This window comes from Ammospiza caudacuta, chromosome 5 (assembly GCF_027887145.1).
Source record: "Ammospiza caudacuta isolate bAmmCau1 chromosome 5, bAmmCau1.pri, whole genome shotgun sequence".
Taxonomy (NCBI): domain Eukaryota; kingdom Metazoa; phylum Chordata; class Aves; order Passeriformes; family Passerellidae; genus Ammospiza; species Ammospiza caudacuta.
In genome coordinates, this window is record NC_080597.1 from 43,191,295 (window position 1) to 43,203,866 (window position 12,572).

At 37.2% G+C, this 12,572-nt stretch overlaps 1 protein-coding gene across 6 annotated transcripts in view; it reads right to left on the reverse strand.

Moving 5' to 3' along the window:
• Positions 1-12,572, reverse strand: part of CNOT2 (CCR4-NOT transcription complex subunit 2) — an 83,666-nt gene that overhangs the window by 26,630 nt on the left and 44,464 nt on the right. For 3 of the 6 annotated variants that reach the window (XM_058804716.1, XM_058804713.1, XM_058804715.1), the window contains 2 exons: positions 7,021-7,143; positions 5,644-5,691 (listed from right to left, as the gene is read on the reverse strand). In XM_058804716.1, the coding sequence (XP_058660699.1) occupies positions 5,644-5,691; positions 7,021-7,131 (159 nt within the window). In that variant the 5' untranslated portion in view covers positions 7,132-7,143. The remainder of the gene's footprint in view (positions 1-5,643; positions 5,692-7,020; positions 7,144-12,572) is intronic. The other 3 variants (XM_058804717.1, XM_058804718.1, XM_058804714.1) reach the window with 1 other exon arrangement.

A 12,572-nucleotide genomic window follows, 5' to 3' on the forward strand; every position in this document is an offset into this window, starting at 1 on the left:
TTTTCTGTAACTACTTTCATTACTCTTGATCAGTTTACTGCAGGAAATTCATTTGAGATTGTCAACAAATCTAAAAAAAAAGGCACCAAGAAATGTTCAAATTTGCCAGAAGTGTGAAGAAAACACTGCACTTTACAACCCTCTCGGGAGGGTGCAGAACACAGGAGCAGAGGGCGGTGGGAGGAGGCCCTGCAGCAGCGCTGGCTGAACGGGCTCCAGCTCAGCCTGGGGACAGCTGCCTGGGCCAGCACTGCCACGGCAGCACAAGTCACCAGGGCGGCACCCAGAAAACTCAGAAAACAATTCTGTGAAGGCTGCTACATAACATAGTTATAGCCCAAAGCTACTTTCTTAAACATGAAGCAAGCCTAGCTAAAATATATTGATTAAGCACTACAAAGTCAACTCCTAGAAGCAAAATGTGTTAGAATAAGCAAATTTGTGAGAAGTATCTGGCCTGATAAATGATGGAATTCTCACAGATGCAAACATCAGCATAATTTTGTATTTACAGTACTTTATTTCTGGTATCTGCCATCTGTGCTGCACTATTTATTAACAACTTCTGACCCACAGAGCCTCAAAAGAAGTAAGTGTTATACTGACATAAAACCAGTAGTAAAACGAGTCAAGAAATAACAGATAAAAATACTAGACTCTGGCAGTTTTTTAGTAGTGTTATTAGTCTTCCTTGTTACACCACCTTCTAATATAGCACTCACAAAAGTCCCATATTACAAGAAAGTATTTCCAAATCTCAATATCATAAAACAATGAAAACCTTGTATACATATATAAATACAGGTTATTATCTGACAGTGAAAATTATTACTGATGTAAATAATTTGTGAAATATAAACTCAAATACAATACTGCAAAATAAATGAAATTTTATTCAGTCTTTCATATTTCATAATTTCTGATTGGTTGTGATCTTTTGCCTCCAGCAGCACTTGGAGAGCACAAGGAGGTAGGACCACACTTCTGATGGCAGCAATATCTCAATATCTTAGAGACAAGATGCTAATTTTGAATGACAATGACACTATTACTGTGAGGTTAACATGGCTACCCAAGTAAAAACAAATTCTCCCTGTGCAGAGACATTAAATCATCTGATAGATACTACAGTTTATCAGTGAGCCAAATGACTACTGAAAGCTCATTGAAAGATGCTATAAAAAAAGCCAAAGAAACTGAGAACTAGGACAACAAAGCAAATATTTTACACCAATTAAATAACCAGCTGCATACAAAAAAACAAAACCAAAATGCCCACCACTCAGCTCATAAACCATCAATATTACAAAACAGCATGTTCAATGAAATGAGTTATTGGGTAAGAAACCACAACCCTCCCCTTCTAGAAAATGCACATGATTTTACGCATGGAATTAATCTAGTTAAGGGCCTCACTTCAAAAGCTAGAGCTGACATATAAAAATTATTATACATTGTGAAGTGGAGATGCAGTAAAATAAAGCTTCTAGATGAAGCTAAGATGAAAATCAGGAAAGTATAGAACACCTACCACAGTCATTCAATTATTCTATAAAAAGCCTAAATACAAACAGAATCATAATGAAAATTATACTACAGTCATCAACAGTAAAATTAGTTTCCTTGTGACATAATTCCAAATTGTAAAGGGATGTAAACTAACTTACATTTGGACATATTTTTCAGACACATATTTGCACACTGTGTGAAATAGTATAAAAACACACTTTTGTCTCTAAGCAAAATTAATTTATGATGTATTGTCTTATTTGATAAATCCGTTCATGTGCAAATTCATAGGTGACACAGTAAAGGGAACATTTTGTATTTGAAACTTTTTGTTCTTTCAGCATACTGTATAACTTTCTTATGAAAATGCACACTCTAGGCAGAATGATGATAGGCTCTGAAAGAGAACTGCATTAAAACACAAAGCTCCTGAAATTGTTACTAATCTCATTCCCTGCCAATCTTTCCAAGTATTTTTCCACTTTTGCCACTATCAATTGCATTGCAATTTCCATACATTTAAAGTTTGTTTGTTTCCAACAGGGTTTTCATTTGTTTGTTCTTGGTTTTTTTCCTTTTGTTGGTTGTTAGGGTGTTTTTTTTTTTTTAAACATTATTGTGTACTCAGTAATACATGCAAGGAATGTTTAATCACTCTTCTGAAAGGTGAAAAGTAACTCTTATTGCTTTGTAGCTCACACTTCAAAGAGTGAAGCCTAAGTCATATGTTTCACAAAGCAAGCAGGGCAAACCAACTCACTATTCAGTCAAATCTACAAGAATGCTTACATGCAAAGTAATGCATGTGAAAATATTCATCTGCCATTTATAATTAAGACATTAATCTATTTATTTCTCAAAATAAACTTTAGGGTTTTTTCTCCCTCCACAAATGGATCATAACTATTCAGACAATTACAAGTTAGGCAAATGTACAGTATCTCTATTCAGCCAAGCAGCATTAGTGTGAATACTACAACTGCTCCTGACACAAGGGGGTTTCATGGGAATTCTTAAATACATACAAGTCCATTCGAAGCATCTGATGTAAAATTATGACTAAGGCAAGAAAGATACCTTGGGAAACATGATACCATAGGTTTCCTCAGAATCCTGAAATAACAGCATTAAAAAGTCAGCAATTCATCTGGATCAATGAGCTTCAGCAGCCTTAAAGTCAAAGTTGTCTCCAGAAAACTGACTAACTCTTACACACTTAGTTTCCAAAACTTAGCAAGATTCTGGATCTCAATCATAATGGCAAGCTAAACCTTCAGGGTTTTCTCTCTTGTAAAAGTACCACCTCCTTGTAAGGCCAAGTATTTCAAAACACAGTAAAAGTAAAGGTTCTAGGAGTTTAATAGAATCACAGTAAGAGGCCTTTGACCACCCTTTGTTGTATCAGTATCACTGAAATCTGCCTTCGTGCAACTGTCTCATGATGGAGGAACCCCTGAATGTCATCCACCACAGATATGCTTCAGCTCAAGATGGAAGAAACCTTTGGAAAGCAGGCTCCCAGAATCAACAACCCATTTTTCTGTACACAATATCCAAATCTGGGAACTTCCTAGTGCTAGGGAGTTACATAAACAATTGCAATGAGACAAATCTAATCTTCAAGCTAAATCTCACCTGCTACAATTAAAAACACAAATCAGAAGTATTACTACCACCTCACTGCAAGCATTTTATTATCTGTTGAGCAACTGGAAAAGAAAATGAACAGTGAAGGTCTGGGCCAAGATTTGAAAAAAATATTAATTGAAAAAATCTCCTAAGTTTTCCGACTGGGTAGACCTTCATTAAAATACATGTGTGTCTACTGTCAGATTTATGGCTACAAAACAGAAGGTGACCTTATCTCACACTCTCAAGTACACATTTTTAGTAGGTTGGGCTAAATTGGTCAAACCTTGTGAAGCCCTTCTTACATTCTCATACATGAGAAATCAAAGAAGTTCAGATTGTATTGGTCCAATCTTTTCTCAAAGCTCATCTGCATTTTTGTTTTGTTCATTTAACAACTGTAGTTTCAGAAATACATGAGCACCATGAGTTACCAATTTCTACAGTTCTCTATTCAAATAAAAATACATGTATCCATGTCCTGAAAATTATTTTGCTGAGTGCACAGACAGCTCAATTAAGTTTGTGAAATTAGCAACAAGTAAGCTCTGCAATTGTTTTGCAGGTGCCCAGTGCATCATCTTATCAATTTATATTAAAAGGATCCCACTTGTTGCCAGCAAAAAGTTACACTATTTTCTTAACCTGTTCTTTGTTCTGTAAGTACTGTAAAACACCTAATTTATTTCCCAAGGGATTATTAACCTGCTTATAATTCATTCACTGACCAAGTGCAGAAAGAGTCACAGACAGAGCATTCATGCATATACTCTGTTTCTCTCCCCTACCTAGCTCAGCAAGCATGTGATGATTCAAGTCAAAGCAACTTATTCAGTAAAAAAAAAAAAGCCTAAGATGGCTTGAACAAGATGTAATCTCATCTAAGGAACCATAATTGTGGGCCTAAAATAACTTATCCAATCAGTATCTGTATGATCTTGGAAGCACTTGTGTATGTGAGTAACAGGCAACTTTTCCATTTCAACTACCGTATTAGTCCTGTTTATTTACAACTGCTTTCTCTAGTGAAACAATAGGTAAATTAAAAGAAAACTTTTATCTCTTAGCTACACTGAGGCTGAAATAAAAGTAACATGTCCAAAATTATTTGCTGCTAGTTCTTTCCCCATGTCAAAAATATTTCACATTTAGGACAGGATTTAGCTTGACTTTACTGTAAAAATAAAGTGAAAAGTAAGTTTTGAAGTTTATACAAAGGCTTGCAGTAATAGCCTTTACTCTAAATTTTAGAAGGATTTCACCATTCCCTAGGTTCCCCCATTCCTATATTCCCCAGCTTTGAGTACACCTACAGACAAGCAGCAACAGTTCCTTGGAAAGCAGCAACTCAAGATCGGAATCACTAAAAGTTCAACAAAATGAAAACGAGAAATACCTAGCTATATCCAGTATAAGGGCAAATATTAAACAAGCTTTAGGCCTTGCTGAAAAACAGAATTTAGTGAGTCCATTCACAGAAGCTTCCACCAAAACCATTCTATTTCAGTTGGAAGAACTCTAGAAAATAAATGAAGCATAAATGAAGGACTCTGCATTCATATCTACATATCATACACTGGAGAGAAAAAGATTACATTTCAGTATTTTTTATAGGTCAGTTGCAAATGCCTACCACATTAATTGTATCTGCTTTCAGTAAAGATATAAATGGAGCTGAAGTTGAAAAAGGAAGAATAACAAACTGCAGTAAAATTGCACCTTGTTTAGATAATATAAGAGTAATTTGCTTCTTTCCCCGATATGTCTTCTGCCTTTATTTTATTACCATAGTAGATGTGAAGACAGAAAGATTCAAAGTGCTTCAAGATCTAGAACGCTGGAATTTTCCCCCAGGTGTTCATAAAACTGGATCTAGGTTTTGAACATTAGTCTTTATTAGCTTACTTGGAAAAACTTCTGAGCAATTTTATTTTAGCCTGTCAATACAGAGTCAATATATTTATTTTACTTTCATATACAACATTTTTAGCTGAATTCTAGTTGAAAGACTATTTGAAAACATGGTTATTTTCAAGAGGCAAAGGTTTACAAAGCTGTGCAAGAAGTTGGAAACTTAAGAGAATGTAACAACCTTTCCAACCCTCCTCATCTACTGTGAGCCAAGTGAAAGAGCAAATGGAACATGTAATACACAGTATGCATTTAGCTATACCTGACTGATCAAAGGTGTACAGTCAATATTATTGCCATAAATTTATTTGTATAAACGTATAAAAAAGTCAGAATAGCATATAACAGTTTAAAATTTCATAAGCATAAACTCAGAAAGTTGTAATGGTCAACAGTTAAGCTACAGGACTTGGGGAACCTTAAAATAATTTAGAAATAAAATTTTAAAAAGCTTTTGTAAATCCACTCTTCTATTTCCTGTTGGAATGACATCATTCTTCTGCCAACTACAGGCTTCTATGCCCCATTTTGGCCACTTCTCCCACAGGCCTTCAAGATTTCTCATTTGTTATTCCTGGTGTATGGAACACCCACCTTCTTCCTCTTCAAGTGCCATTCTAAGATCCACTTCTGCAACTCTACCTACAGAAAAAGTAGGCAACTAAAACATTCATTCACTGTGTCAACGATGTGCCAAGCCATTAGCTTTCACTGTGTATGCTGTGCAGCATAGCATTTATCTCACTTTATCTTTCTTACTACACCATAATGATTTCACCCTCAGTGCATCAAGTCTAAAAGAAGGGATTTAATGTACCAAAATAACTTTGGAAAAATTCTCTCTATTGTTTTTGAGTGCTAGCTGCACCTCTTGGTGACCACAGAAAGGATGTAATTCCACATCATAAATATTCCACTGTGCCTATGTGCATCTGTGGTACATGTATATGTGTAATCAACATAAAGAGAAAAAAGCTGCCCATTTAGTTTTGTTTACACTGTACTACATTTTCATCCTTTGCTGGCTCTTATCAATTTATGAAACTGAATTGGAAAGCTGCATTTATGCTTTTTTTTTAATTGCATTTTGTCTAAAAAAGCCTTCTACTCTCTAAACTATTTCCTTCTCTTTGAAAATCTAAATTAAAATTCATCTAAGAGTCTGTAGGAAATGCTTCTCTTGACACAGGCCAAGGTCTATCAAGACTATGTTTACAACTGCTATTAACCGTATTTCTAGACAGTCTTGGAGGCAGACTTGAAGCATTTTCACCTTCTTAAAAATTTGAATGGAATTGCTTTTTTTTTTAGTTAGAAAGGATGTGTTGCCTACACATATAAATTACAAGCCTACCATGAGATTATATTACTGACCTGCAGGTGACATGAACTTCAAGCCACACTTTCAAGTCCTCCATGTATTTCTTCATGCTACTCCATGTAAAAGTGACATACTTTACTGCCTAATATATTTATCTTTGGTAAGAAGCAGCAGAGCTTCACTAATGTCAATGCAGTTTCAACATACAATTTGTCATTAATGAGTGGAAAAAATGTTTAGTAATTGCTAGTTTTGTAACTGTGTGGCATTCCAAATAGGAGAAATACCTAACTTAGATTACTTCAGTAAACAAATTGCACAAAGCATTTTCATCAGAAACTAAAAATGGCTGAAGATGTAAAACACAAAACCACAACAAAAAACCTGAAGACCCTGCACAGAAGCACAAGATGTAATCAATAACTCAATTTAAATTACAAACACAATGCTTCAAGATGAAAAAAAAAAACCCACAAAACAACATTGGCAAGTATATGGCTGAAGTTTACGTGAATAAATTCACTGAAATTAAAGCACTTGCTGCTGGAAATGTACAGCTTAAAGCTAAATGAAGATCTTCCTCACATACATTTCACATATTGAAACTATCTCAGTACTGAAAGGAGAAAAAATAAGCTTATTCAACTTACATCTTTTTCTGACCGATGTGGGAACATCGATGATTGGCTGTAGTACATGTTCTCATCATGGTAGTCACCATCAACCCCCTCTACAAACTTCTTCCTTGAAGCACCAAACATGCTGTTTGTCACCTAAATAAGAAGAAAATGTATTATACACCATATATTATTTGGTTTGTTACATAGTTGGTATATATTTTAAATATATATCGATAGAAGGATGGTTAAAACCCATTTCTAAATATCTGAAAATTCCTCTTAAAAATACTTTCCATATATTGCCAGTGTAATGGTGCTTTCAAGACGGATTTTCATGTGACAAACTCATATTCCAGAAACAATTGGGGTGGGTAAAGGGGACATATTTTCATTTTTTGGAAGGGTGTTGTTACGTTTATTTTACACTCAAGCTTACTTAAAATTACAACACGTCAGAAAATAAAAGAGCAAACTTCCCTAGTTTTCCTCTCCTCAGGTAAACATTCAGCCTAAAAGGAAATAATTAAGAATATTCTTTAGAACTCAGTCACCTTAAAAGAAATAGCAAAAATAAAAGAGAGAAGAAAAAAGAAAGATCTGTGAAATCTTCCATATTTCATCACCAGCAAACCAGCTTTCAACTTGACCCCACTCAGATCCATGATAACTAAGAGAAGGCTGAGCTTAACCACACTCAACAACTTCATCCCAGACTGGCAAAGTTACTGCAGACAGCCCACAAAAACCCACTAGGTTTTATTTTACCCTTACTCCCAGGATCGCACATGCACACAGTGCTGCTAAGTCAGGAAATGGAAGCCAGAGAAACAGCAGCCACACAGCTGGTCACAGAATCTTAATTCATTAGCAAATTCAATCCTGCAGCAAGGTCACACAATGTCACTAAAGCATCTTCTGCACACAGTGTGTACTTCTCTACCTCTCATTTGATCACCTGACTATGAAGCTCTGGCCCAGTACAGCGCGCACTAACCAAGCCCTGTTTTAACCACCCAGGTTAATGTTCAAACCAGCTAAGTGGCACATGCAGGTCAGCACAGAGCAACTTCCCAGCTTCTTGTACCATATGGGGAGACTGGAGAGAGTGCAATCCAACAGGGTGATCATCAACCCTGAGCTACTGCCCTACAGAACTTACCTTCACAAGGATCTTTATAATCTCGAAAGGCAAGGAAGCTAAGGTAGAGTTCACTTATGAAATGCTCTAAACCTTAAAATTTACTATCTTCACTACAGCATTAGACAAACTTAAAAAGACGGGATTTCAAACTTCTTTAAAAAAAAAAAAGAATCAGTCAGTCTGCATTACCTTAGGCTCATGCTTGAAATTTCAAAATATTTATTTTGGTTGGCTTCAAGAAGAGTTACTTTCAGCCAGAAATCCTCTTGACAGAAATCCCTGCTGACACAAAATTACTGTGATATTCCTCACAGTATGGCTTATTCAAATTTCACCTTTACTGATGAAGATTTCCAAGCTGTATTTAAATAACATGGCTGTTCCTAGACTGGTAACAATTAAGCCCCATGGTTTCAAAGTCACAGTACTTTTGATTAACAGTAGTCAACACCTGGGATGCATTTAATACAGCTATACTCCACGGAATGATCTCAAAACATTTAGCTAAACAAGAGTCTACTGCACTACTCCTACAAGAGGATTTACTAGTGATATTCCAGAACAAATGTAAAATCTGTTACAAATATGTGAAGGATGGCATGTAAAGATACTACACACCTTCCCCAGATGAAACTTGTCTTTTATGGTTTTTACAAAATATGTGCAAATATAAGGTCCCCAAGTGCTAGAATGCAATCAGCTGACTTTCACACTTATAGTGAATCTTTCATTACACTGTAAGCATATCCCACCGTGTTAATCCCCTTACAATGCAATTATCACCTACCAGATGGGATGGAGCATTTAACAGGCTAAGGGGATTATCTTGTCCTTTGCTCTGCCTGAGTAAAGTGCAGAGGGATGAGCAGTTGCCTTTAACTGCAGTAAAAAGGATAGTGAAATGCTTTGGCAAAGCTATCTTCAGCAATGAAGAGAAGCTGCAGTCTCACCCAACTACTGCTCCAGAGAAGCAGAAAAGCAGCTTTACACAAGTCCCAAAGAATTCTTTGGTACTCCTTTAACAATACCTGGGATAAGTAAAGGATTATTTTTTTGTCACATAACCTTCTCTTGTGATACATCAGCAGAATAACAACTGAATTGTGATAGAAAGCAAGTCCCTGATGCATATGTGGTACTGTACTAAAGTAATAAGAAACCCTGAGCTACAATACAGGACCTATATAAGGGGAAAAAACTATTATCTTTGACCTAGCAGATTTTGATCTTATTTCTTCAAAGGTTTACATGTGGCTGGCTACATATGTACTGTAAAGATCTCTAAGTCAGTGGGTCAGACCTCTCAAAATATATGTCCAAGAAAGTATGTCCAAATGTAGTCTTTCTACTGAAAAGTTGAAAAATATTTTAAATTCCCCACTAAATTCAAACTTTTAAAAATATTATTTTCTATACTGAAAATCATAAATGACAGTGGCCCAAAAAACTAATCAAGACTACTCCCTGAAGACTGATGAAGTACAATGATATTAATATGGAGTCTGACAAGGGCATGGTTATAAAGAAAGAAAATGAAGAAAACTTCTAATAATTAGATAAATATTGTTTTTTTATTGGAAATCCATATTTCTACATGACACCTAACAGAACTGTGCTGATGAACTCCAGAGAAAACACAGCAGGCTGCAGCTGTAGGGGAAGAGTTCAGGAAGGCTGAGGAGTCTGCAGTGCTCCTGTCTGCAACCCAGCTGCATCACTGCCCCCAAGTATCCTGAAGACCTTCTAAGACTTTTTGCTGACACTTCCTCACAACAGCATTTTTGTATGTGATTTTGCGTTGTTCAAAGCTGCCAAGCGAAGCAGTCACATGCAGTGTTCAAGCTGTCCAAACTCCCACTGAGGGAAGTGGTGCAGGCAGTGGAGGGCACTCTGGCAAGCACCTAAAGGATTCATGTTAGGCACTCCGAACGTGATTCCACTCCACTAGAAAGAGCTGTCTCCTGTTCTTAGGGTGAACCACAGCACAGATCGCAACAGAGAAATGTGGTGGTACAATTCACAACACTATCCAGCCCTGTCACAAAACTAACAGCACAGTAATATGAGGCAAGCTGCTAAAAACCAGCAACAGAAAGAGCAGGAACTGGGATTAGAGACTTGAACTGCAGCTGCTGTAGCCAGGTTTCTTACTTTGTGCTCATTCTGAAGCTAAAACCAGCAGCCAATTTACCTACTTCCCAATAGTCACTGGTGACAGTGAACGGCTGGCAGACTTCTGAATCAGAGCACTTATCCCCATGCAGACTTTTATATTACAGCAGGTTTATGCAATGACAGTGTCATACTGTTGCCAGGTTAGCAGCAGGCACCTTCCAATCCATGGTAACTTATTCCAGGATTCACTAACACGCTCATTAGTCACTCACGCTACAAGCATATGCAGAGATACTGGAAAAACACTGTTGTGGTACTCTTTTTAAGAAGGTGTGAGAATAACTGGGTCTGTGCCAAATGCAGACAGATCTGCAGATGGAACTTAGCTGCTTATATCCAAGGACAAGAAGCCACTGAGAAACCTCATACACAGACTGACAGATCGCTGCCCAATCAGCTATGAAAGTAAATACAGCAGAGTTCATGAAGCCCTTACAAATAGATTTTAAACCCTTTGGAAATTAACAGAGACCTGAGGTTTTCGACCTTCAGGTACAGGTCTAAATTGGTGAGGTGAAGAGAGGTAGAAATCAGCCCTTATATTTCAGTTCCTCTTTCATATATATCCATACACACACGCCAACACAATCTCACAGAAGTGGTATGCCAACTGCATGACAATTTTATTACACACAGAATTCTTGTCTCTCAGACTAATGGCATGATTCCCCTCTCCTAATCCTCTAAGTACTTTCTTTTCTACTGTGGGAACTCAGTTCTCCGTTGCACAAGACACACTGGCAGTGTAACCATTCATTAAAAATGTAGAAACAGTGCACTTAAGTCAATTCATTCTTTAGCGTAATGTTGCAAAAGTACTTACAACTCCCACTGATAGTTCCATGCAAAATATTATTAGAAAATATTCAAGGTGACAGAGGAAAGAAAGGGAAGGAGCTACATATTAGGATGGAGTTAAGAGAACTAACCTAATACATGGCCACAAACCACATTGTCCACTTCTGATCAAGTGAACACACGCACTTCTTTCAAAGCATGAGCTGCACCTGCCTCAGGGCAACCCTTGGTATCAACAGAGGCTGGGAGATGAACAGATTGAGAGCAGCCCTGCCAAAAGGGCTTGGGTGTGTTGGTGAATGAGAGGCTGGACATGTGGCAGCAGTGTGCACTTAAAGACCAGAACACAACTGGATCTTGGCAATTCAAAGCAGTGTGTGACCAGCAGGGCGAGGGAGGGGATTCTGTCCCTCTGCTCTGCTCTGGTGAGACCCCACTTGGAGAGCTGCATCCAGCTCTGGGGTTCCCAGCATGGGAAGGACATCACCCTCATGGAATGAATCCACCAAAAGGCCACCAAGATGACTGGAGGGATGGAGCACCTCTCCTATGAGGAGAGGCAGAGAGAAATGAGATTATTTAGCCTGGAAAAGAGAAGTTTTGAGGATACTTTATTTGTGGCCTTCCAGTACCTGAAGGGAGCCTACACAAAATATGGATCATATACTGACAGGAGAAAAAGGAAATTATTTTAAACTGACAGCAAGTAGGTTTAGGTTAATGTTATGAAGAAATTCCTTACTGTGAGGGTAATGAGGCACTGGCACAATGAGGCTTCCCAGAGAAGTTGTGGATGCCCCATCCCCAGTTTTCAGGTTGGATGGGGCTGTGAGCAACCTGGTCTAATGGAAAGTATTTCTGCCATGGTAGGCATCTGGAAACAGATTATCTTTAAGGCCCTTTCCAGTCTAGCCATTCTATGATTCTATGTTTAGAACTCACAACTTCAAGCTAATGTTCATCAAGCAAAATGCAGTCAGAAACCTGGTAAGACCTTTAAATTCTTCTGTGGAACATTTCCTAACAACAGGAGAACTTGAAGCACTGTACAAAGCTTATGAACTTGAAGGATCTAATAACCAGTTTGCTGTGGTCACTGACCTTTATACTTCAGCTGAGAAAATAACCCAAAACAACAGTCGGTACTTATTTCTCTTTATATCTTCTTTAAAACATTTTAAATTGGGAGGAATACTGCAGTATAGCATAATTCAGCACACAAAAATGTCTCACCAATAACTGAAAAATATCTTATTAAAACTGAATTTTTATGAAAAACTACTAAAAATTTTGTCTTAAGCTGCAAAAAAATCTTAAAAATTTACTTATAAAGTGGTTCTATGATTGTGTATCAATGTTAGCTTAACATCCTGAAGCAAATTATTAAAAAATGAAAACTAATTATATTTTTTTGTTTTGCCATATTACTATAGGCAGTGCCTACAGAGCGCTCCCTCACGCCATTAAC